Raw genomic sequence first — 25,120 nt, forward strand, 5'->3', positions numbered from 1 at the left:
GTTTCCTGTAGGAGGGAGGCTGTCTCAGGTGCCCTCTACAGGACACTAGGAGCCGGGTCCGTGAAACATTCTAGCAAAGTTCATTCTAACGTTTGTGGAATGAGATGAATTCAACTCATTTCCAAATACAATCCACTCCGATTGAAGAAATTAAAAAAACCCCACAAAAACCCAGCAGTCCTACTGCCCGAGGTTTTCTTCGGCCTTGTTCTATTAACATGTCTGAGAGCCACAATCTTGAGATGTCAAACTTAGGGAAAAAAAATAAACACAATGACTAGCTTGCAGTCAAACCGCGATTTTTCTGCCCCAGGACACCAAGCATAATACCTCTGGTTTATTTGCTTGTATGCAACAGCCCTTCTAATGACCAAGTGGGTGGCCCTGAAAAGGGCCGTTTTGGAACAAGCAGAAACTTCGTGACTACAAGGCAACTTAGCCGCCGAAGCCGTAGAGGGTGCGTCCCTGGCGCTTGAGCGCGTAGACCACATCCATGGCGGTGACAGTCTTGCGCTTAGCGTGCTCGGTGTAGGTGACCGCGTCTCGGATCACGTTCTCCAGGAACACCTTCAGCACCCCGCGGGTCTCCTCGTAGATGAGCCCAGAAATACGCTTCACACCACCGCGACGAGCCAAACGGCGAATAGCCGGTTTCGTAATACCCTGGATATTATCCCGCAGAACCTTACGATGGCGTTTAGCGCCTCCTTTTCCGAGCCCTTTTCCTCCTTTACCTCTGCCAGACATGATGAAAAACAACTATTGTCCCGTGCCAATACTCGAGCGCCAGCTGCAGCCCTCTATATAGCAGTTTTGCGGACCTTTTAGGAAACTGAAACAGCGAGGGCGGGAACTAGACTTCTGCCCCCGCCTCTTCCCTACCTTACTGGGTGTTTGCTACTGCCAAGAAGGGAAGGGGGCGTGGAGATGCTGTAGGGTGTCTGACCCTCCTGTTTCCTGGTTGGGGTCCAGAGTCGCTGGTTTTGTGGTCTCTAGACATGTCCCTGTGGGCTTTCTCAATTAATATTGTACAAGTTTCCTCACCATTTTTGTTATTTAATAGAAGGAGGCTGTTCTGCCACATCTGTCTATAAAAGGGAGAGAAAGCAGAATAAAACTAATTGTAAATGGGAAGATTCTTTAAAAAATGTATTTCTTACAAACCCTAGCAATACTTATCAAATTTGGCTGATCGTCAACGTTTCCGTTTGGTAAAGCTTTAGATATACATCGTTTCAACATTCTTGATAAAGCGGGAACTTCAGGAAGGGGAGATAAAGTTAGTTGAATATCCACTATATGCTGGAAAAGCACTATTTACATTGTGAACATGAAGAATCCCAGGCTTGAAGACCTAATTCTGTTCTAATAAGTAGCATTGTTGGGGTTAGAACTGATGCTTTCTGATTCTGGGGTCTAATGTCCTTGCCGTCTACCATGAATCTATGTCAGTGAAGTATTGCAGATACAGCATGATGAATTGTGGTGGTGAGTTAGTGACTAAGTCACATCCAAGTCTTTCGAACCCATGGATTGTAGCCCTCCAGGCTCCTCTCCATGGGATTTCCCTGGCAAGAATACTGCAGTGGGTTGCCCCGGAATAGAAATTTGCAAATTAATTGCATTTTAAAAATTATTGACTGAAATGCTGTTCATGTTAAAAGGATAACTGAAGTTCTACACACCGATGATAGGATTGAGAAGTTTACTAGGCAGATGCCAATATTTACTCACATTCCACAAAGTCACATTGAATGCCTTTTATGTAACTACAGAGGTCGAGGTCATTAAGAACAAACTCCCTTTGCTGGTGTTTACCATATAGCCAGTTAGAGGATTATTATTCCCTGAGTTACAAACTTTTGAGATTTATTTCAGGTGTGCTTACCTGTGGATTTAGACAATTTGTTCTCCCATGCTCTCCTTTTTGAGAAGGGCACTAAACAAGAATCATTGATTCATCCATTCAACAATTCAGGGTCTATTCTATTCTAAATGCCCGTGTACAAACAGTGCAGTAGTCGCAGGAGACACAAATTTGATCCTGAGTCAGGAAGATCTGTTGGAGTAGGAAATGGCAACCCACTGCAGTATTCTTGCCTTGGGAAATCCCACAGACAGAGGACCCTGGCGGGCTGCAGTCCATGATGTCGCAAAGAGTCAGACATGAAAGGTTGAGTAGGCCGGCTCAGAAGCTTAGATAGAGAATTTCAGGATCAACCTCAAGTCTACTGAAGTGATACAGCATTTTAAACAATATCTCCAAGTGGGTAGTTTGCTCAAACCACTTGGCAGGTTTGAGAGAGTTGTTTTAGAGCTGTGCTTTCCCACATTAGCCACTAGCCACATGTACTCATTTAAATTTAAATTAGTGACAATGAAATCAAATTAAAGAAATAATTTCTTCAGTCACTAACTACTGTTTAATAGGTGCCAAATAACCACAGGTAAGTGTAGTGGTTGTGCAGATACAAGCACTTCTATCATTGTAGTAGGTTGTTTTAGGCTGTAATTTGATAGAAAATTTCTTCTGGAGAACTTCTAGCCCAGTCTGAGAAATGGAGTGTCGTAGATATATGAGAATGAGACTTGATGCTGGAACTGAGGATTGGTGTATTTTTGAAGTATAACAGAAATTAGTTAACTTCTAGATGTACCAGATATTACAGATAGAAGGACATTTAAAGAAGGAAATTGGAAATTTGAGCGTAGTAATGTTGTTTTAGGAAATTAAATTAATAATATATTTTTATGCTTAGAGGAGATTTTCAAGCAGGAGCATGTCCTCAGGTGAGATCATCTGACAGAAAATTAAAATGGATGTGATTTCTCATTACCTTTCTGAACACATGATTATAACACAATGCTCTATTTGTTATATAGCCCTTATTTTAATTTTGGCCTTTTTGATATTTGGTAAACACAGTCACTTTTTTCCTTAAATTTTTGAAAGTTAATGAATTTTAGAATGCTTATATACAGCCCCCATGGCTTGCCCTGGTCCATACTACCTATATCTTTTACAGTCACTGGCTATGGTTGAGTGGGGTGTTGACACCAAAATTGAGAGGAGATGAAGTTGTGAGATGTCCATTAGCTGTCTCACTTTAGTTTTTCTTATTTATTTTTTACATCTGTAAAAATAGTTGAATTCTTAGTCTAGCACGGTTTTAGTATCTACGTAGATTTAGGATTGAAAAGTAACAAACACAAGTTTTTTTTTGTGTGGGCTATAAGTAATAGGAGAAAGGTTTCAAATTACAGTCCCATGGGGATGATCCTGCTTTCAAGAACCTTGTCCACACTATAGTTAGAGTGTAAGTACTTGGGTCTCAAGCAATAACAGTATCTATATGCAGCACAGCTCCATCATTCTATAAACATCTGGGGAAGAACTTTTCAGGTGAAATCATGTCTCAATTATTGTCCTTTAGGAAAGGCAGAGACCTATAAACAATGAAGGGAATGGCCCCGAGCCCAATGTCTTCTCACTTATTTGGCACCTAAATAGCAATGGAACCAACAGTGGTTGCATAAAAAAGAAATTATGACATCTGCTGTAGGAAGAACTTTTCACCTATCTTAAACTGAGTACATATAACTTAGGGAACAAATTCAACAAGTATCCAACAACTGATATTATGACTACAATGATTATCAAAATAGTAAAGTTTTAAAAATCTGAATTTTACTTGTATCTTGAGGACTGATAGTATTAGGCTCTGGCCTGAAAAGGAATAGGGCCTATATAATGTGTTTGAAAAGGAAAGGGGCCTATATTACTGTTACTGTTGCTATTGACAGTGGTATCATTGAGGATGACAAGTAGCCCTTTTTTCCAGACACTCATAAAATACCTGTCCTGGGAAAACTGGAATGTTCTTTGGACAAAATTATAAGCATCCCTCTTTCTACACTGTATTTCTGTTTGGTATATAACATGGTCTCAAGTCCCAGAGATTTAGTTTTAGACAGTGCCAGTCCACAATAACTATTGAAAAACAAACCAAGTGATTTCTCTGTAATTAGTTAAGTATGAAGAGATGACATCTTTAAAACTGATTATCCTGTCTTGGAGTTATATGAGAAAATTCTCAAGTTACTATTGAACGTAGGCCAGAATAACTAGATTTTTGAAAGCAGGGATATTTACTAGAAAAGAAATCACAACACCAAAATATCTTTCCTGTTTATTTACTTTGACAAACATGAGGCTTAGTTTCAGTATTTGATTATTTGATAGATACTAATTTTGTGCTTAATAATCCCATATTTATGCAATTCCATTAGTTTTGCATGTTACAAAGAGATGGAGTAAATTAGCCATATTTGCAATGAAATGTTACTTCAGCTCCTCAGGTGAACATATTCAACCAATTAATTTAGGTTGTGACAGTCAGCTTTGTATTTTGCTGGTAAAAATTCAAGGAAAGTTATGAAGACTCAGGAAGTGATTTAAAGGAGAATTTTTTCTTCTAATTCCTGTGTGCCTATTTGCAATGTTGAAAATAGTTAAATCAAATATGTATTTTAAGTATCACTTTGGAATACAGGAAATATGTACACAATTGTATGCTAAATATTGGAGAAAAAAGGCAAAGGGATAGATTGTCATTAAGCAATTTACAATATTAACCCAGTTGTCTGTCTTTTGATCTTAGAGTTGGTTAATTGTTATAGACTGCCATTCTAGATCTTCATGATTTCACTTTTCTTCATTGAGGATGGCATGAGGGATTTCTAATGCCCATTTTGGGTCTAAAAAATCTGTTAGACTAAGTTTGAAAGAAGGTCTTAAAGACTCTGTTTGGGGCTATTTATCTAGAAAAACAAACGGAGCAGCCCCACACCCCATCCTTCCAAAAAACCCGTTTAAATCACGAAACACTGCAATCAAACCCAGTTTATAGTCTCGCACTCATAAACTTTTGTAAAAAGTCTATTTTTGCTAAAATAGTTATCCATCTTGTACGTAGAATTTTCTACCCCAGTGCCAATTCCCAGTGCTTAGTGCAAACAAGTTGCAGGAGAGCTGTGCTATTGCTCCCGCGAAAAAACCGATTTTCCTTGTATATTTCAGTAAAAATGAGGTTATTTATGTAGGGTTGAAAAGAAAACAATGTGTATGACAATGCCCTGGAAGAAAGATTTGCAAAGGAAACAGAGAGAACTAGTAATTTTAAGGAAAATCTGAAAGTTGTCTCAATTTGACCGAAGTTTCCAAGAGAGTTGGGGGAATCAGGAAAGTTTCAGGGAGCCGGTTTTGAAACTAGGTATAGCAAATAAGGCAGGAATGAAGCCTGAAGAGTCTCGGATCAGTTTCCCCCACATGCCTAATTATTTCGTGCCCAGATTTCTTATATTTTTCTTCTTTTTTGAGGGGCAAAAAACACAGCCACTCGGCAGAGCCGAGGAGTCCTCCCTAGCCGCGCGGCGCACAGAGCAGGCAACCAATCATCACTCAGCAACTCTCTATATAAACCCCCAGCCGGCGGCGCCCAGGACACGCCGTTCTGACAGTTTACGCTTAGTTTTTTGTCTTTCCTGGCTAAACAGAAGCATGTCGGAGACAGCTCCGGTTGCTCCTGCTGCTCCCGCACCTGCAGAGAAAACACCTGTTAAGAAGAAGACCAAAAAATCCGGCGCGGCCGCTGGAAAACGTAAGGCGTCCGGGCCCCCGGTGTCCGAGCTCATCACCAAGGCTGTCGCCGCCTCCAAGGAGCGCAGCGGCGTGTCTCTGGCTGCGCTCAAGAAGGCACTGGCGGCCGCCGGCTACGATGTGGAGAAGAACAACAGCCGCATCAAGCTAGGTCTGAAGAGCCTGGTGAGTAAGGGCACCCTGGTGCAGACCAAGGGCACTGGGGCTTCTGGCTCTTTCAAGCTCAACAAGAAAGCGGCCACCGGAGAGGCCAAGCCCAAGGCGAAAAAGGCGGGCGCGGCCAAGCCCAAGAAGGCTGCCGGGGCGGCTAAGAAACCCAAGAAAGCCACCGGTGCGGCCACTCCGAAGAAAGCTGCCAAGAAGACCCCGAAGAAAGCCAAGAAGCCGGCGGCAGGTGCTGGGGCCAAGAAAGTAGCCAAGAGCCCGAAGAAGGCGAAGGCCGCCAAACCGAAGAAGCCGACTAAGAGTCCGGCCAAGGCCAAAGCCCCCAAGCCTAAAGCAGCCAAACCTAAAGCTGCCAAACCCAAGGCTACAAAGGCCAAGAAGGCGGTCTCCAAGAAGAAGTAAATCTTCAGTGGCACCTCCTGCTTTGATAAATCTCAAAGGCTCTTTTCAGAGCCACCCACTAATTTCAGGTGAAAGAGCTTAACCGGACATATATCCCTAGGTTTACCAACGAATTTTGTAATAAAGGTAGTTCTTTTTTTTTAAATTTGCCGCTCTACTGTGATTGGCCAGCTGCGTGTGCGTCCGGGTGCGCGCGCACCACAGGATCTGCACCGTGATGGTGGTCACCGTCCTCTTGGGCGAGCGCAGTGCCTCTGAAAAGCGCCACTTGTGACAGCGCTGGGCCTTAGCAGGGATGTTGAGGAGGACGCTGCACTGTGATGGTAACGCGACCCCGAAGTCCCTCGTGAAGATTTTAAGCTTTGGTGGTGGGGGTGGGTAGTGTATGCTTTGTGGTGGGCCCCGTTCCCCGCCAGCTCCGGTATTCCTGCCTTGTACTCCGGCACCGCGGGCTGGTACATGGGGGCCCCGGCCCCGACCCGGACGGAGTGGTTACCCTTTGGGAGCAGACGATGCACGCGGCCTCTGGGATCCTCCAGGAGCTGGTTTTTGGCCTTTGCTAGCGCTCTGCCGCCCAGTTTTCCTCCATATTTGTTAGGGGAAAAGTGCAACCTGAAGAACGGGTTATTACAGTCTGGATGTTTGTAAGGTTTTCTTTCCCATTGGTTTGTAGAGTCTAAGGAGAATTAGCCAATCAGGACGCACTCCTGGGCTTATTTGCTTTGTCTCCAGGAAAAAATACTGCGTCAATTAAAGATTGAGATATAAGGACTTGTGTATACTTGGAAGCAGTTGAAAAGCTTGCATTTTTCCCCCCTCCTTCATGAATGTAGTCCTATTCGAGGGGACTTTGATACTATTGATATTCTGCCTGAATCTGCATAATTGTTTCTACTATGCTGACAGGGTGAACTGCTCAGTCGTCCGACTTTTTTGCGACCCCATGGACTGTAGCCCACTAGGCTCCTCTGTCCTTGGGATTTTCCAGGCAAGGATCCTGGAGTGGATTGCCATTTCACTTTCCAGGGGATCTTACCGACCCAGGGATCGAACCTGTATCTCCTGCATTGTAGGCGGATTTTTTACAGCTGATCCACCGGAGGAGGCAACCCTAACATTAAGGTATAGTTAAAAAAAAAAAAAAAAAAGTGTAAAAGCCACTCCTGACAGTTTATAATTTACTCCTTTATCAAATTCGTTCCCTCTAAAATGTTGATAGGTCCCAGGGAGCCATGGTTGGCAGTCTCATATCTTTTGGGGGATAAGTAATAAATAGGGAGAGAGAAGTAATTAAGCTTTGGGAATCGCAAGGAGAATGCTTAGAGAGCTCCTCGAGCCGCAGCAACCAGGGCAAAATAAATGGTTCTAGGAAGATGGATGTTTCGTTATTTCCACTTTATCCTGTTTTTAATTTAAGGGGAACGCCACTGATTTACTGATGAATCTTGAGAAAAATGTCAGTTTTGTAGACCATTAGGGGGTTGTAAACATGGATGGGGAAAAATTACATCTTATAGCAAACTAAATGCTGTTAAGCATTTCCTTTCAGTATGTCTGTAAGCACAGGCAGTTACAATGGACTTGCAGACCTTATTGAATTTTTCAACAGTGGCTGTCACAGATGTTTTTATGTCACTTTGATGGAGATATCTTGAAATAAAGTTGACGTCATTCTGAGTCCTTGAAACTGACATTTGTTATTCCACCTGTTGCTCCTTGTTATTTGATATGACTAATGAGGCACATTATATGTACTTAAATACATTTAAAAATTATATTTTAATATGCCTTTCTTATTCTGTATTGGTATCCTAAAAGATGATATTGAAAAGGTGTTTATAGGTTTCCCCAGGGTGTCCATAGAGTCTACCATACAAGTCATGAGTCCCTGAACAAATTGTCAGTGGTTGAAAGGCTTCATCTTATTTATTTGCTTATAGCATACCCCCCACCCCCAAACACACGCACACATGCACTACACACACACCCCTTACTGGTTAATAGTTTATTCAATTACAGTTTTTCAATTTTAAAGAAAAAAAATGTATGTAGCCCGTGATTATCTTTCTAGCTTTTCTAAATGAGATTTTATTTTTCATCCATTGCAGTTGCATTCCATACTTTATTCTTTATAGAAAGAGCCAAAAATCCTGTCTCTTAGGAGAGTGGTTTGGTTGAAAAGGATATTTGGATAAATGGGAATATGTGATATGGTTACTCGAGTCTTTTTGAATATAATACATTGCACCAAGGGGGAAAGTTAAGAGGGAAGAGACCTGTGAGGTCTTTATTACCAGAATGAGTTTGGCTTTTGATGAAGAATGATGAGGAATAAGAATTATGTGGGAATGTGACATTCAATAAGAGTGGTACTATACAGTATCTGTAGTTAATTACATTTAGAAAGCTCTCTGATGTGTACCTCACTATAAAGCTCTTGCAGTAGGTATAGCTAAAGTCCTTGTTTTATATTATTATTATTAATGTGTACCGGGTGTCTTTTGGGATCTTAGTTCCCCAACCAGGGATTGAACCCAGCCTTTGCTGTGAAAGCACCAAGTCCCAACCACTGGACTACAAGGGAATTCCCAATGCTGTGTGTTTTACAGTTATGAAAATTGTGCCTTAGAAAGATGAAATGGCCTGCATCGTCTTGTCAATAAATAGTGCACCTGAGTCTCACAGTTTCTTTCTTCCTAGTGTCATTTTCTGTGCACTGCTCCCCATCTGTTATGCCTACTCGAAAATGAATTGTCTATTTCATTTTGATGCCCTTCCAGAAAGACATAACTTTCATGTATTTCTGGTTTAGACCCTTTGTGAGCTATCCAGTTCAGAATCCCTTTGGAATGTACCAGAAGCAATTAAACATCATTCACTCAATGCTCTTCTAGTTTTAGTCTGGTTTCTGTAAATTAATATTCATATTCCTTTCCCTTGGATAGTTTCTAATTTCCAAGGAAATCAGAACTTGTTTAAATCTTACTCCAGCTTCCCAAGTGTTGTTGCACTTAAAGCAGCTTAAAATGAACAACTTGGAAATAGGTAAAGAAGACAAAGATGGCTTGATATTCTGCACCAAGAAGATGAAAAATCAGAAAGTTTATTCCTGTCCCAAAGCCACATCCCTGGGAGAGCATTCTGAAACATTCATCCCTGGAGTTCTGATGCTCTTTTGGTGAACAAGCATGGTCTGTCAGGTACAGTGGCAATATCTAGGTTTAGGAAAACTCAACAGATCGACATTTAAAGATGACAAATATCGGACAGGAGCCTGTATGTGTTGTAGTTTGCAAAATATACTAAAAGGAAAAAAAAGGTTTCTTAGCTTGGAAGCTGTGAAGGGCATGTTCATATTTTCTTAAATGCAGGAGGGTACTTAGGCATATGGCATAAATCTAAGCCAAATGTATTAATAATCTTTCAAGCCAGCTTGAAGTTACTATTTTTTTACTTCTACCTAGTAATTACCTGACTCCTTATAACTGCAGGAGGTAGACTGAGTTCCTGTACTGTGTGGAGGCCTTGGTTACTCATGTCACTCTGTCACTAAAGCAGGTAGATGTTTATATAGTAGTAGTGAAAGTCACTCCATCGTGTCCGACTCTTGCAACCCCAAGGACTGTAGTCCACCAGGCTTCTCTGTCCATGGGATTCTTAATGCACAAATACTGGAGTGAGTTGCCATTTCCTTCTCCGGGGGATCTTCCCGACCCAGGAATCGAACCCATTTCTCCCGCATTGCAGGCAGATTCTTTACCGACTGAGCTATGAGGGAAGCTGATGTTTATATAATCTGACGTTTTCTACCCTCTCACATTCTCTTTGTCCTTTTACACCTGGAATGATTCCATTGCTTTTTAATTAGTATTGTAACCAGGTTGTTCCTAACTGGTTCTTCTTAATTAGTTTCTCCAGCACCTAATTCCTCAATTCTGATCATCTGTCTTATAAAAATTATTACTTGCTCCCTATTAGCCTTTGGTTCAAGTGGGAACTTTATAGCCTGTTGTTGTTGTTGTTGCTTTTTTTGTTTGTTTTGACAATTTTATTCATCTGTAATTCTCTCCTTTCTACCTGGAATAATCTTTCCAATTTCATCTCAGGTTCCATCTCCATGATTAAAATTATTTTAAAATATTAAAATTAAATATTAAAATATTATAAATTAAAATTATTAAAAAAATAATTAAAAAATCTAGTTTCCCTAATGTGCTTTGATGACATTAATATTTCAGTACCATTATTATCACGGGAATATTTATAATGCATCTTTTCTCATTAAACTAAACCCTAGGTCATTAGTTGTCTTTGTCTTGTTTTTCCCAATAGGCTAGGTGTGTTTTTAATTGACCAATCTTTAAAATCCTGTCAGATGGTGGGATTATCTCCAGATAATCAGATTCAGTGATTTCATTTACTGTATGAGGCTAAGGGTAATAAATCTCAGCCCCTTCTATCACTGTCCTTCCAGTGGCTTAATTTAGGCACTGTATTAGCTCCTTTACTGACATCCAAGGTGTTGGGGCTTCAAGACATCCCTAAATGAAAACAGGTGGGCGAGAGAGGGGCGGGCAGGGCGCCGCGGCCGCGGCCATGGAGAAGCTGCGGCAGGTCCTGAGCGGCCAGGACGACGAGGAGCAGGGCCTGACCGCGCAGGTCCTCGATGCCTCGACGCTTAGTTTCAACACCAGGCTGAAGTGGTTTGCCATATGCTTCGTCGGCGGCATCTTCTCCATCCTTGGAACTGGATTGCTGTGGCTCCCTGGAGGCATAAAGCTTTTTGCCGTGTTTTATACCTTTGGAAATATTGCTGCATTAGCCAGTACATGGTTTTTAATGGGACCTGTGAAACAACTGAAGAAAATGTTTGAAACAACGAGATTGCTTGCAACAATTTTTATGCTTCTGTGTTTCGTGCTCACCCTGTGCGCTGCTCTTTGGTGGCATAAGAAGGGGCTGGCCGTATTATTCTGCATATTGCAGTTCCTGTCGATGACCTGGTATAGTCTGTCATACATCCCATATGCAAGGGATGCAGTAATTAAGTGCTGTTCTTCTCTCCTGAGCTGAAAGCTATTTGCAAAGAAGAAAACTGTTTGAAAAGACCTTTTGAAAATTGGTGTTGTTTTTGGTGCAGTGTCCTTTTCCTGATACAGTGATCACTCCAGAAAACTGCACTGACCATCTAAGATCGTTTTGTATACTGATAAAACCACATACCCATTAAACTGTTAAATGCTTGTGACAGTAAATTCATTATGTGCCATTAATATGCTCTGATGAGATTTTAATCATTGCCAAGTGTAAATGATTTTTAGCCAGTTTTTAAATCCTTTTTCTAAACAGCATTTGAGATGTGAATATTTAAGGATAAACCTACGCTTCAAGATATATTCTGCTTTTTTGGTGGTTTTTAAGGGTCTACATTTTAAAATATCTTTTTAAAATAAAAACTTTAAGTGTGAAAGCTTTTACTTTAAGCGGACTGCTTTATTGTATGTGATAAAAAATAATATATAAATCTTCATAATTTTGAAATAAACCTACACTTGGAAAAAACAAAAAAAAAACAAAAACAAAAAAAAACAAAAGAGCAAATAATCAAAAAAATCCTTAAATATAACACTTTTGAAGTAAGTTTTCAAATGTACAATATCAAAATTTACCTGTGTGCATATGTGGTAGGCAGGAAATGGGGAAAGTGTGAAATGGTATTTCTGAATCATCTTTATTTTTTAGCTATCATTTCCATAAAATAAAGATACTGATTATTCAGAGATTATTTACTTGTGTTTAGTTTACATGTAGTTATAGGCAACCAGGTAAGCTTGAAATGGTTATACAAGTTAATGTTCCAACAGGTACCTATAAAATGTCAAGTGATTTATATTTGTGACATTTTCCCAATAAAATCAAAATTCATTAAACAAGGTCTCATATTAAGCACTAGGTTTTCAATGTATTTAAAATTAAAAAAAAGTTGTGTGTGTCAGCTAGCAACATCATTGTTTAGATAATGAGCAGAAAGGCTAAAAATTGTCTTAGTGTTTTATTTTTATAGCTCTTCATCAATTCTATTTCTGTGCAACTGGCTGTAATAATTGTAGTATAATTGAACACAGTTTTATGTGACCCTGTACATTTTCAAAATCTACCCATTACCTTTAACATATATGAAAACGTTTTGATAAACATGTCAGTTTTCCTATGACAGCTCATCTTAGGAATTAAGCCTCAGGGGTAACTAGTGAGGATCACACTAATACTGTTGTTAACTATAGTAATGGCTTAAAGGGGAAATGTTTTTGGTTCTACTCCTTTTTTACCTAAAACTTTTTTAGTTTCAGTCTCATTTGTAAAGCGTAACAGAATAATAGATATTAGGAGATAACTATTGAGTTTACCTTATATTATGGAGCTTTCACAGACTAATACATGACTTCTGGCCAACTCAATAATGCAACTGTCAATTTATATTATTTTTATGTGATAAAACTATTTAATATTAAACTAACATGAGCTCTATCAATCTTTTACTCCTGTAATCAGCAATACATTGAATGGCAATTCCTGTTTGTCCAGCAATTTTTATTTTAAATTCTAATTTCACTAAATTTCTTGAGAATTTAATACAAAGAACTGTTGTTTTGGTGGATTTAATAACTAGATACTTTTCGTGCCTTCGTGGGCCTCATCTCTTGACATCCATCATCTGATGAGACAGAAGCAGACATTAAAACTCACTGCGCTATAATCTCAAAGTACAGAACATGGGAAATAAAGTTCTAATATGCTATGCTTTTATTTGGCATTAAAAATCTTACTTCATTGTTGGAATAATGAATATACTTTCCTTACAAGGGTCAAGGCCTTCCACTTCTCAGCATCCAAGTCTCAATACCTGACAGAACTCCATCAATTATCTCATGTATAAACTTCTATTTATTACCATGGGTAACTTGGCCTGAGCATTTTAGACTTGTTTCTGTTACACTTACCACCCGGTTCTTGTTTGTCCCTTAGTGATTCAAGGTAAAACAGGAAATCCGTGTACCACGCTGAAATGCGCAGAACCTACATAGAATAAAGCAAAATGGAAGTGTTTACGTCGTGGAGGTAGTTGCTATATTGAAAACTTACAAAGAACGTAGGGATTCCTAAGCAGCTGCATATAGGTTTCTTCAAACTCTGCCAAACTTGTTTTCTACCGACATATTACAGCACCCTTCATAGATTAAGTGGTTGGCTCTGAAAAGAGCCTTTGGGGTTAAGTTGTTACCACTCGACAATTAAGCCAATTTATGCTCTCTCTCCCCGGATGCGGCGGGCGAGCTGGATGTCCTTGGGCATGATGGTGACGCGCTTGGCGTGGATGGCACACAGGTTGGTGTCCTCGAAGAGCCCCACCAGGTAGGCCTCGCACGCCTCCTGCAGCGCCATCACGGCCGAGCTCTGGAAGCGCAGGTCGGTCTTGAAGTCCTGCGCGATCTCGCGCACCAGCCGCTGGAACGGCAGCTTGCGGATCAGCAGCTCGGTGGACTTCTGGTAGCGGCGGATCTCGCGCAGAGCCACCGTGCCGGGCCTGTAGCGGTGCGGCTTCTTCACGCCGCCGGTGGCCGGCGCGCTCTTGCGGGCCGCCTTGGTGGCGAGCTGTTTGCGCGGCGCCTTGCCGCCGGTGGACTTGCGAGCCGTCTGCTTAGTCCTCGCCATAGCTAGCGTGAAAGACAATGGGATTAAACTAGGAGGGGGTGCTCCTGTATTTATAAAGGACCAGACTCACTCTGATTGGATTATGGGCAATTCCTGTTAGTCAGGAGCTGCTTAATTCCGGAAGTGCTTCGAGCTATTTAACATTGGTTCATCCATCCGGTGCAAATTTCTGATTGGTTTATTTCAATCAGCAGCCATCTTCCCCCTTAAGGGAAAAAAAAAAAAAAAAAAGCATTTTCCGAGTTGCTTTATTGATACTACACTGTCAAGTGTGATCCACAAGCCCATTAATCACTTAGTTAGAAGTCATACACCTTTCATCTTCTGCATAGTTAACTCTTTTTCATCAGGATTCTAGTCCCGATAATTGTCCCCTGTTTAAGAATTCACCGTCTAAGCATCTCGAGTCCTTTTGCACATCTACAGTTAATGTCTCATTCTCTGTAACATGGTCTTTTAGTACATATTATTAAGATGTGAAGAATATTGTATTATTAAGGGGACACGCAGCAAAATCCCAATATTCTGTGATCTCTAGATCTTTATTTTCCTGTTTGACTCAAAAGTGGTAATTTGGCTCTGTTCTATGGTTTTGACGCACTTAAAATGTCAATCTGGGGTTAATGGCGATATCCGTCAACAAAAGGTTGGCAATGCGGAAGTTTAAAAAATGGCGGCGATCGAGAGCCTTTCGAACGCTGCAATGGGCTAGAATCTCGGGTCTCTTTCCGAGAGTCTCAAGGTGTCCGAGACAAACTCACAGTGCTTTTATGAAGACTTGACTCGGCTAGATAACAGGATTTCTTTACCTACTTTTCACATCCCAACGCGAAGACTTCCCTGTAATTAAAAAGCTTTATCGATTTTTAATTGAATGATTTATGTCACGTAACAGTGTTTTAAATCAACCTATAGGAATACATGAACGCCTTTCTTTTTGAGCGAATAAAGAAAGCAGTTTTTGAATCTTAATTTACATACTATTTATCTATTGGTCAGTTTATGTCCAATTGAAGATTAGATTTGTGAGTGTTTGTATCCGTGATTTAACACTTGTGATATCTTGTTCTCCTCGGGTTTGTTTCCTCATTTTTCTTGCTTTGTTTTCCACGCCAGAGATAGGTAAATACACCCCAGCCTCAAATTATATTAGTCACTCAGTCGTGTCCGACTGTTTGCGACCCCTATGGAATGTAGCCTACCGGGCTCCTCCGTCCATGGGATTCTGCACGCAAGGAAACTGGAGTGGGTTGCCATTTCCTCCGCCAGGGGATCGTCCTGATCCAGGAATCGAACCCGCGTCTCCTGCATTGCAGGCCAATTATCGTCTTAGCTACCAGAGAAGCCCGCAGCCTCAAAAAAGGGGTCCAAAAAGAAGGTGGTGACAAAGGTCCAGAAGGAAGATGGCAGGAAATAGAAAACTGGGCTTAAGGAGAGCTGTTCTGTATAGATCTGTCTATAAAATGTTTAAGTAGTTTCTCCTGGACACTGGCATCTTGTCCAAGGACTTGGGCATCAAGAACTTGTTTGTCAACTTCAACATGTAGATACTGGGTGTGAGATGTCGTGACTGGCACATAAGTGCTTGCTTGACCATCACAAAGTGCTGAACCATCACATTCATGGTGATCCAAAGGGCCATGTGCCTGCTCTTGTACTCGGAAGTGGCCAAGGACTGAGTGTCCAAGGGCACCAAGGCTATCACCAAATTACACCAGCTCCAAGTAAAATTTGTCTCTATCTCTAGCATCCCTCAATGTCTCTTTATAGAGCTACTCATTTTTGTGTATTGAGAGCTATAATATCAAGATTTTTCAGCTTTTTGCAACATTTTTTAAAAACAGTCATTCTTTAAAATGCAGGAAACCATAATACAATAGGAGAGGTTAAATTTTTGTTCTTTAGTGCAACAAAGAATTTGAAATAATTGTGTACTGTAATGAGTATTAGGTAATAGTATCCTACTATTCTGGTTTTTGTGTTTTTGTTCCTTAAAATCTTTTAAATTGTTCTTATATGCATTCATTGTTTAGATTTAAAATTTTTCCGATGAGTATGTGTGGACTTAAAATTGTTTAATGATAGCACTTGTGTTTGGAGTCCTTGTTTCAAATAATCTTATGTGTTTCACAAATACTAGTCATGAGAATGTGTGTGTACAAAGAGGCCCAAAATGTCATTTATACACTGTATAGGCCTAGGGTATTTAGTGGAATCTCAAAGAGTTTAATCTCGACCAGTAGGGTAGACTATTTCAAAGGTGATTGTTGAAATTTACATTAAAAATTTTAAAATTTCACTTTATTTTCCTTGAGTCTATTATTGATATAATTAATCCTACATTGTGCTGAAACTGGGTATGAAACCCTCATTTTGAGCCATTTTTAATTTTTATATTCCCTACCTTCAGTCAGCGGTAGGTTCTGTATTCATTTAAGAAGCTGAGGAAAAAAAAATCAATCAAAAGAAACAGAAATAAGATGTAGAAGTGCAGGGAGGACAGAGGATATGGAAAGAAATGCATAGTTTTCCTGAAAATTTGATAGTTTCTGTATCGCTGAAAGTAAAATAACATTGATAAATTGTTTTCAATACTTTTCATGCCTTACAGACTTGCTATTTGGTACATCAGCTAGGCACTACAAATGTACATTCCACAGTGTATTGTGTGTTCATGTGGAATATGGAGGAGGTTCATCTAATTGTGAAACAATGTTTGCATTAATGTTTTTGTTTTTAAATTTTGTTTTCCCCTTAGATAAAGATTGTAGTTTCAATTAAATATACCTGTTATTTTAGATGACATGGGTAGAATCTTTAGAATCTTAGATGATTCCAAATGAGCTGGCTGTCTTTATTGATGGATAACAGATTGCCTTGAAGTTAGTAGCTTCACACATGTATTATCACACAGATTCTGTGAGTCTGGGCATGTTTTATCTGGGTCCTCTATAAGGATGCTGTTGAGGTGCTATGCAGGGTTGTGGTCTCTTGATTGTTTGGGGGAAATATATGCTTCCAAATTCACTTAGTGGTTGGTTGGTTGTAGTTTTAGGACTGAGAATCTTATTTTCTTCTTGATTGTTGGGTTGAAGCCCTTATAGGCTGCTAGTCTTCCCTCAGTTCCCAAAGAGCCCTCTGAGTTTCTTGTCATTTGGATCTGACAAGGATGCTTGGTTTGTGAAAACCAGAATTCAGGACTTCCCTGGTGGGCCGGTGGTTAAGAATCTGCCTCCCAAATTAGGGGATAGGTGTTTGATTCCTATTCCAAGATTCCACAAGCCACAGGGCAACTAATATTAAGCCCTTGAGCCAGAGCTACTGAAGCTCGGGCACCCTAGGGCCCATGCTCTGCAACAAGAGACTCCATCACAATAAGCCCATGCACAACTAGAGAGCGCCTGCGAGCAGGAATGAAGACCCATCGCAGCCAAAAATATATAAAATTTATATTAAAAAACCGAACTAGCATACAAGAGATTGGAAGATGTTACGATTTTATTGATAACCTAGTTATAATCACACATTTTTTACATCCTGTCACCTATGGTCACATGCCTTGATGGGTAAAGAGGTCACAGGTCACATCCACAGTCCAGGGACTTGATCACACAAGGGTGAACATTAAGACCAGAAATCATTGTGGGCCACCTTAGGAGACCATTACAGAATCCAGTAGGACCAAAAAGCAGTTACCTAACACTTGTCTTTTCCCTCCTTCTTCCCCTCACACCTGCGCCCACAGTACTGAAATGGCCTGCAGGTAAGAAATCCACCTTGAAGGCACCTTGAAGTCCTTTTAAACAGGCCTTTGCCAGTTACTTTGTCTTGAAGCCAAGACAAATGAGTTTGTTATTACTTTGGGGACTTCTTTCCCCTTTTCTTTGCAAATGCTGACATATGAAAAACCCTGGTGTCGCTGAGTCCCAGCACAGGGCTAGATGTCCATGTATTTATAGCTAGCTTCCTGACGGTACACATGAGAAAAGGATCCGGAGAGTTCATCAGATGTTGCTTTATTATAGACTACCAGGGAGTAGATTGGACAAGGTAGGAAACAAATCCCATTCTTTGTAGATTAAAAAAAACTTGACCTAGTAGTTTATGGCCCTCGTGCCACCTAAGCTTCCTCACCGGTGACTTCACTTCCTTTAGGTCTGTCTTTCATTGTACCTCGTCGAGTTTTCTTTCTAGTAGCTGTTTATCAGGTTTTCTAGAGATGCAAGGAGTCTAGTAAAGTAGCACTTGCATTTGCTCACCAATGGCACGGCTTATTGTCAATGTCCATTTTTTCATTTTTTTTAAATGTCTCATTTTAAAAACTCATTAATTTTGCAGACTAAGGATTCCTAGTAACAGAGCCCCCCAATTTAAGTCATGTGGCACTGTAGCTGCAACACAGGGTAAGCATTCAATGCACAGGTAAACAAACATGAGTTATATTAAAGCAGTTACTTACACCCAGAGATCACAAGTTCCCTAAGCCCCATTTACTCTCAAAAAAAAAAAGTAAAAGACAAAAACACCACAGCTTAATGCCACGAGCTCTTTCAAGTGAATAAATAGGTGGCCCTGAAAAGGACCTGGTGAGTGATACAGAAAACTTGTTTGTAGGTTCCAACTTAGCCGCCAAATCCGTAAAGAGTGCGTCCCTGACGCTTCAGTGCGTACACGACGTACATGGCCGTAACCGTCTTTCGCTTGGCGTGTTCGGTGTAGGTGACCGCGTCCCGTATCACGTTTTCCAAGAACACTTTCAGCACCCCGCGAGTTTCCTCGTAAATAAGGCCAGAGATGCGCTTGACCCCACCGCGACGAGCCAAGCGGCGGATGGCGGGTTTAGTAATACCTTGAATGTTATCCCGCAGAACCTTACGGTGACGCTTCGCGCCTCCTTTCCCAAGGCCTTTTCCACCTTTACCCCGTCCAGACATTGCCTAACCTATATCAGGAAAACTATGTACAAATTTAGGTAAGTGCCGAATTCTTATTTATAGTAAGGTCGCGGACCTCTTTGAAAACTCCGAAAAAGGCGGGGAAGGGGGAGGGGCTCATTCGTAACCTAATTTGTTCCAGCCCACAAACGCCTCAGTGTCTGTGGGGCGGAGTCGAGGAGACAAAATTTCTTTGCTCATTCCCTGAATTTCAGATGGAAGAGTCCTGTGTAAGGGCGTTTAAAACATTCTTTTATTTATTAAGGGACTGTACCTATTAAGGGAACATCTATTTTCAACTTTGAATATTTAAGCTAAGTCATTGACCGAGATTTCATATTGCTTCATTCTTTAATCGCATGTCTGAAATGCAAACGAGTCTCTGGAAAGCATTTTTGTACAATGTAAATGTAGGTGAAATAATTATCGTGATAAACTGATCGTAGGGAGCAAGGAAATTGCTGATATCCGTTGGGAAACAAGGTTTTCTCGCTGATGTGTGTTACTCGGAGGCATGATTTTATTGCCTGAGCCCTCATTACTTGCTACTTTTTCACATTCGGAGGTTTAGGATCAGGTTTGTGACAGGTGTTTACTCATTTTCAATTTTTTTTTTTTTTTCATTTGCAGGATGAGAATGTTAACTCTGATATCATAAAGGTGTTTGGAAAATCAAAAGGTTATTTTTGGTTAAATGTTTGTTTTTGAGTACTACTGTAATTACCTGAGGAAATTCCATCTTCTTGTTCCAGAGACAAGAGAGAAATACTTTCTCCCTAGTATTATTATTATTTTTTAATTTGTATTTCACTTTTGCTTTATCTTAATTTTGTGCCCGTTGCCTCACAGCATGTGGGATCCAGTTCTCCAACAAGGATTGAACCGATTTCTTCTGCAGTGGAACTGTGAAGTCCTAACCACTGGAAAGATGGGGAAATCCTGCTCCCCAATATTCTTAAATCTCTCAATCTGGTATTTTGCAGTCTGGGCCTATGTTAGTTGCTTACATAACGTCCACACCCCTATGTGTGCAAACTTTTTGTTTTAAGAATTCAGTGCTAAACTCTTGTTGTTTAGTTGCTAAGTTGTGTCCAGCTCTTTGCAACCACCATGGATATCTATATAGATATATATATAGTTCATTCAATTGAACCAGCTGTATCCATTACCTACTCCATCCCTTACTATGGGGTGTCCCTTCCCCATTTCACCCATTTCACGCCTTTCTGAGCCTGTGTAGATGGAAGGTCTTGACCTGGAGGATGAGGAATATGTGGTATCTTTATCTTTTATCTAGGCAGGGCTCAACTCCTCTCTGTTTTGGCTTCGACTCTACTCTTTGTCTTGGATATATATTCCCTGTATTCCACAGGGAACAAACTTCAACTGCTCAGCCTGCCGGCATCTATCTCCTGCCTCTCTATGTGTGAAAAATTGTCTGAGCCTTGGAAGCAAAGAAAAAAAGAGAGTCCATGATGTCCAATATACAAGGCCACTGAAGGATTCTGTGAAAATGTACTTTGATCATCTATTTACTATCGATTCTAAGTACTAATTTAAGTGAATTTACTTAACTTGCAAAGCCCTTATTTGGTAGAAAGGCAAATCACTTTGGTCAGGTGAAACAGATATAACTCCGAAGATTTATAACCTCTTGGATTAATAAAATAATTTTAATAATCTTATCCTAACATTTCTTTCTACATTGTCTATAAATACTCTAATATCTTAAATGTTCTTTGAATTTAATACAGCATTTTACCTGTTGGTTCATTTGTTGAAAAGTGAAGCTCTTTGACACAAATTCATTTTTATTTGTTGATCATGATTTTTTGTTAAAAAAAATAAAATGAGATATTACGTGCTTGTGATTGGAGACTGTGACATTGGAAATAAAGACAATCTAAGAGATGTGATGTTTCTGTCATCTTCATCCTTAGGCCTGGGATATTACACACTTGTCTCTCAATGCCATGGCAAATTATCATTGATAAGCAGCACACAGTATGGTGTAAATTACAGACAGGAAAGCAGATTCTTCATCAAGCATGGGTTCATTGTGGACCAAGAAAATGCTCTGGCCACTACAGAAAAACCTCTGAAATCTGTTAAGATATATCTAAATATCAAATTAAGGTAAAAGAATGGACTGAATTTCCTTTTGTTGTCATATGAAAATATAGTCTAAAAAGTCTGCAGATATGTTTTTTAGTTTTTCTAAAGGGAGGTATTTCTATTTAACTATGTATCATGCTGAATCTACAATACATTGGCCACTTGCTGAGAAGAGGTGATTCATTGGAAAAAACACTGATGCTGGGAAAGTCTGAAGGCAAAGGGAAAAGGAGGTGGGAGATTTTTACCCATTGCAGAGAAATATTATCTCTATCCAGTAGAAAAGATAAAGGTTATAATATAATTCAATAAACCTTTTTGATCTAAATTGCTCTGTTGACTTTAATTCAACCTTCTTCCCTTCTTACCCAATTGTGATGGTGGTGGTGGTAGTAGTGGTAATGGAGGTTGTAAATATTTCCTCTATACATCTTGATTTTCGATTAGCAAAGGAAAAATAAATTAAATGTATATTTCATACATATAGAGGAAGAGACCCAGTTCACTTCAGTTCAGTTGTTCAGTCATGTCCGACTCTTCGCAACCCCATGGTCTGTAGCATGATAGTCCTCCCTGGCAATCAACAACGGCCGGAGTTTACCCAGAATTATGTCCATTGAGTCGGTGATGCCTTCCAACCATCTCATCCTCTGTCGTCCCCTTCTCCTCCTGCCTTCAATCATTCCCAGCATCAGGGTCTTTTCAAATGAGTCAGTTCTATGCATTAGGTGGCCAAAGTATTGGAGTTTCAGCTTCAACATCAGTCCTTCCAATGCATATTCAGGACTGATTTCCTTTAGGATGGACGGGTTGGATCTCCTTGCAGTCCAAGGGACTCTCAAGAGTCTTCTCCAACACCACAGTTCAAAAGCATCAATTCTTCAGCACTCAGCTTTCTTTATTGTCCAACTCTCACATCCATACATGACTACTGGAAAAACCATAGCTTTGACTAAGTGATGTACCTTTGTTGGCAAAGTAATGTCTCTGCTTTTTAATATGCTGTCATATTTGTTGGTCATAACTTTTCTTCCATAGAGCAAACATCTTTTAATTTCATGCCTGCAGTCACCATCTGCAGTGATTTTGGAGCTCAAGAAAATAAAGTCTTTCACTGTTTCCATTGTTTCCCCATCTATTTGACATGAAGTGATGGGACCAGATGCCATGATCTTAGTTTTCTGAAATGTTGAGTTCCAAGCCAATTTTTTCACTCCCCTCTTTCACTTTCATCAAGAGGCTCTTTAATTCTTCTTCACTTTCTGCCATATAAGGTTGGCGTCATCTGCATATCTGAGGTTATTGATATTTCTCCCAGCAATCCTGATTCCAGCTTGTGCTTCATTCAGTCCAGCATTTCTCATGATGTACTCTGCATATAAGTTAAATAAACAGCATGATAATATACAGTCTTGACATACTCCTTTCCCTATCTGGAACCAGTCCGTTGTTCCACGTCCAGTTCTAACTGTTGCTTCCTGAGATGTGTACAGATTTCTCAAGAGGCAAGTCAGTTGGTATGGTATTCCAACTCTTTCAGAATTTTCCAGTCTGTTGTGGTCCATACACTCAAAGGCTTTGGCATAGTCAATAAAGCAGAAGTAGATGTTTTTCTGGAACTCTCTTGCTTTTTTGATGATCCAGCAGATGTTGGAAAGTTGATCTCCGGTTTCTCTGCCTTTTCTAAATCCAGCTTTAACAACTGGAAGTTCCCAGTTCCTGTACTGTTGAAGCCTGGTTTGGAGACTTTTGAGCATTGTTTTGCTAGCGTGTGAGATGAATGCAATTGTGCAGTAGTTTGAACATTCTTTGGCATTGCCTTTCTTTGGAATTGGAGTGAAAATTGACCTTTTCCAGTCCTGTGGCCACTACTGAGTTTTCCAAATTTGCTGGCATAGAGTGCAGCACTTTCACAGAATCCTTTTTTAGGATTTGAAATAGCTCAACTGGAATTCCATCACCTGCAGTACTTTTGTTCATAGTGATGCTTCCTAAGGCCCACTTGGCTTCTCATTCCAGGGATGTCTGGCTCTAGGTGAGTGATCACTCCATTGTGATTATCTGGGTCATGAAGACCTTTTTGTATAGTTTTGTGTATTCTTGCCATCGCTTCTTAATATCTTCTGCTTCTTTTAAGTCCATACCATATCTGTCCTTTATTGTGCCCATCTTTTCATGAAATGTTCCGTTGGTATCGCTAATTTTCTTGAAGAGATCTCTAGTCTTTCCTATTCTGCTTTCCTCTGTTTCTTTTCACTGATTGCTGAGGAAGGCTTTCTTATCACTCCTTGCTATTCTTTGGAACTCTGCATTCAAATCGGTGTATCTTTTCTTTTCTCCTTTTCCTTTTGCATCTCTTCTACTCACAGCTATTTGTAAGGTCTCCTCAGACAATCATTTTGCCTTTTTGCACGTCTTTTCCTTGGGGAAGAGACATAGGGAAAAACTAATCAATTTAAAGAGGTGGGTTAGAACTTCAGCTTACAAAGCGTCTTCATCAAAGAATAGATTTATAGAGAAATGACAGTGCAAAGAAAAGCAGTTTTGGGCTTCTAAGGGCAGCAAACTGTGAGAAGGTAAATATATGGGAGCAAACTAACCCAGGTTTGTTAGCAGATTTCTGTGGAGCCTCTCTACTCTGACATGTCTACAGCCGTCTCCAGGACAGAATTTATATCTTGCCTTAAGGCAGAAGAAGAGTAGTAGAGAGGGCTTTTTCTTGCCATTATTGCTTATTAACTGCCTGCTGCTGCTAAGTCACTTCAGTCGTGTCCAACTCTGTGCGACCCCATAGACGGCAGCCCACAAGGGTCCCCCATCTCTGGGATTCTCCCGGCAAGAACACTGTTGTGGGCTGCCATTTCCTTCTCCAATGCGTGAAAGTGAAGACGCTCAGTCATGTCCGATTCTTAGCGACCCCATGGACTGCAGCCTAGTGGGCTCCGCCGCACATGGGATTTTCCAGACAAGAGTACTGGAGTGGGGTGCCATTGCCTTCTCCTAACTGCCTAGGGAGGTAAAATAAGGGAAAGCATCACAACAATTCTTATCGACAAAGTAGGTGGCTCTGAAAAGAGCCTTTTTCAGTACAGAGAAAGCAGTAGCCTTGGATTACGCCCTCTCCCCGCGGATGCGGCGGGCGAGCTGGATGTCCTTGGGCATGATGGTGACGCGCTTGGCGTGGATGGCACACAAGTTGGTGTCCTCGAAGAGCCCCACCAGGTAGGCCTCGCACGCCTCCTGCAGCGCCATCACGGCCGAGCTCTGGAAGCGCAGGTCGGTCTTGAAGTCCTGCGCGATCTCGCGCACCAGCCGCTGGAACGGCAGCTTGCGGATCAGCAGCTCGGTGGACTTCTGGTAGCGGCGGATCTCGCGCAGAGCCACGGTGCCGGGCCTGTAGCGGTGCGGCTTCTTCACGCCGCCGGTGGCCGGAGCGCTCTTGCGGGCCGCCTTGGTGGCGAGCTGCTTGCGCGGTGCCTTGCCGCCGGTGGACTTGCGAGCAGTCTGCTTAGTGCGCGCCATGGGGTTAACAGAAAACTGGCAGGAGAGGGTTATGCTGCCAGTGCGGCCTCGGACCTTATTTATAGGAGCGGTCAGTTTGATTCCTGGGTCCCGCGCTGTGATCTAATTGGTTCTCACTTTGCCTTTCGGAGAAATATGATCGGATTTCCTTTAAGGATTAAATGTATAATCGAATTTTTATCTGGAGTCTATAGTCCAGGATAACACGAGTGCATAGCAGTAATATAACAGGTTTCATTTAGTACTGATTTTAATGTAGTTCATTCATTGCGTGAGTTTTAGGAACAGAGAAATAACCAACGGACTAAACAATTCTAATCTCGTCATCCGCAAAATTTAAAAAGCCCGCCCTGACATGTCATTGGCCAGCTATTCCTCCTTTGTTCTCTTGTTTATCTATATTATACTTTTTGACAGGATATTCATTTGACTATGCATATATATGTAAAGACAGACATCGCGTACGATACACGTAAAACCTCTCAATAAGGCATTACGGTCTTGTTATTTACCTACATATACGTCATTCGTAGTCTACAAGCCCAAATTTATGTTGATACGGAATTCCCTCAACATGGATTTTTTGAATTTACAAGTTTTATCTTTTGTT

General features: G+C 40.8%; 5 protein-coding genes across 5 annotated transcripts; 2 read left to right on the forward strand and 3 right to left on the reverse strand.

Annotated features, from left to right (window-relative positions):
* Nucleotides 1-39: 39 nt before the first annotated feature.
* On the reverse strand, nt 40-761 carry LOC133059855 (histone H4). Its single transcript, XM_061147454.1, has one exon. It carries the CDS (start codon nt 745-747, stop codon nt 436-438), a length of 312 nt encoding a protein of 103 aa, XP_061003437.1. The 5' UTR covers nt 748-761; the 3' UTR covers nt 40-435.
* Nucleotides 762-5,508: 4,747 nt separating this feature from the next.
* LOC133059830 (histone H1.3) lies at nt 5,509-8,910 on the forward strand. Its single transcript, XM_061147426.1, has 2 exons — nt 5,509-6,549; nt 7,133-8,910. Exon 1 carries the CDS (start codon nt 5,561-5,563, stop codon nt 6,224-6,226), a length of 666 nt encoding a protein of 221 aa, XP_061003409.1. The 5' UTR covers nt 5,509-5,560; the 3' UTR covers nt 6,227-6,549; nt 7,133-8,910.
* Nucleotides 8,911-10,728: 1,818 nt separating this feature from the next.
* Nucleotides 10,729-11,641, forward strand: LOC133059831 (vesicle transport protein SFT2A-like). Its single transcript, XM_061147427.1, has one exon. It carries the CDS (start codon nt 10,772-10,774, stop codon nt 11,297-11,299), a length of 528 nt encoding a protein of 175 aa, XP_061003410.1. The 5' UTR covers nt 10,729-10,771; the 3' UTR covers nt 11,300-11,641.
* A 1,172-nt stretch (nt 11,642-12,813) lies between these two features.
* On the reverse strand, nt 12,814-24,856 carry LOC133059312 (uncharacterized). The gene is made up of 4 exons (XM_061146296.1): nt 24,104-24,856; nt 19,002-19,099; nt 18,597-18,854; nt 12,814-13,983 (listed from the first exon to the last, which is right to left on the reverse strand). Exons 1-4 carry the CDS (start codon nt 24,508-24,510, stop codon nt 13,529-13,531), a joined length of 1,218 nt encoding a protein of 405 aa, XP_061002279.1. The 5' UTR covers nt 24,511-24,856; the 3' UTR covers nt 12,814-13,528.
* LOC133059856 (histone H4-like) lies at nt 18,503-19,121 on the reverse strand. The gene has a single exon (XM_061147455.1). The coding sequence runs from the start codon at nt 18,871-18,873 to the stop codon at nt 18,562-18,564; it is 312 nt and encodes a 103-aa protein (XP_061003438.1). The 5' UTR covers nt 18,874-19,121; the 3' UTR covers nt 18,503-18,561.
* Nucleotides 24,857-25,120: the final 264 nt, after the last annotated feature.

This window comes from Dama dama, chromosome 7 (assembly GCF_033118175.1).
Source record: "Dama dama isolate Ldn47 chromosome 7, ASM3311817v1, whole genome shotgun sequence".
In the NCBI taxonomy this organism is placed as follows: Eukaryota; Metazoa; Chordata; class Mammalia; order Artiodactyla; family Cervidae; genus Dama; species Dama dama.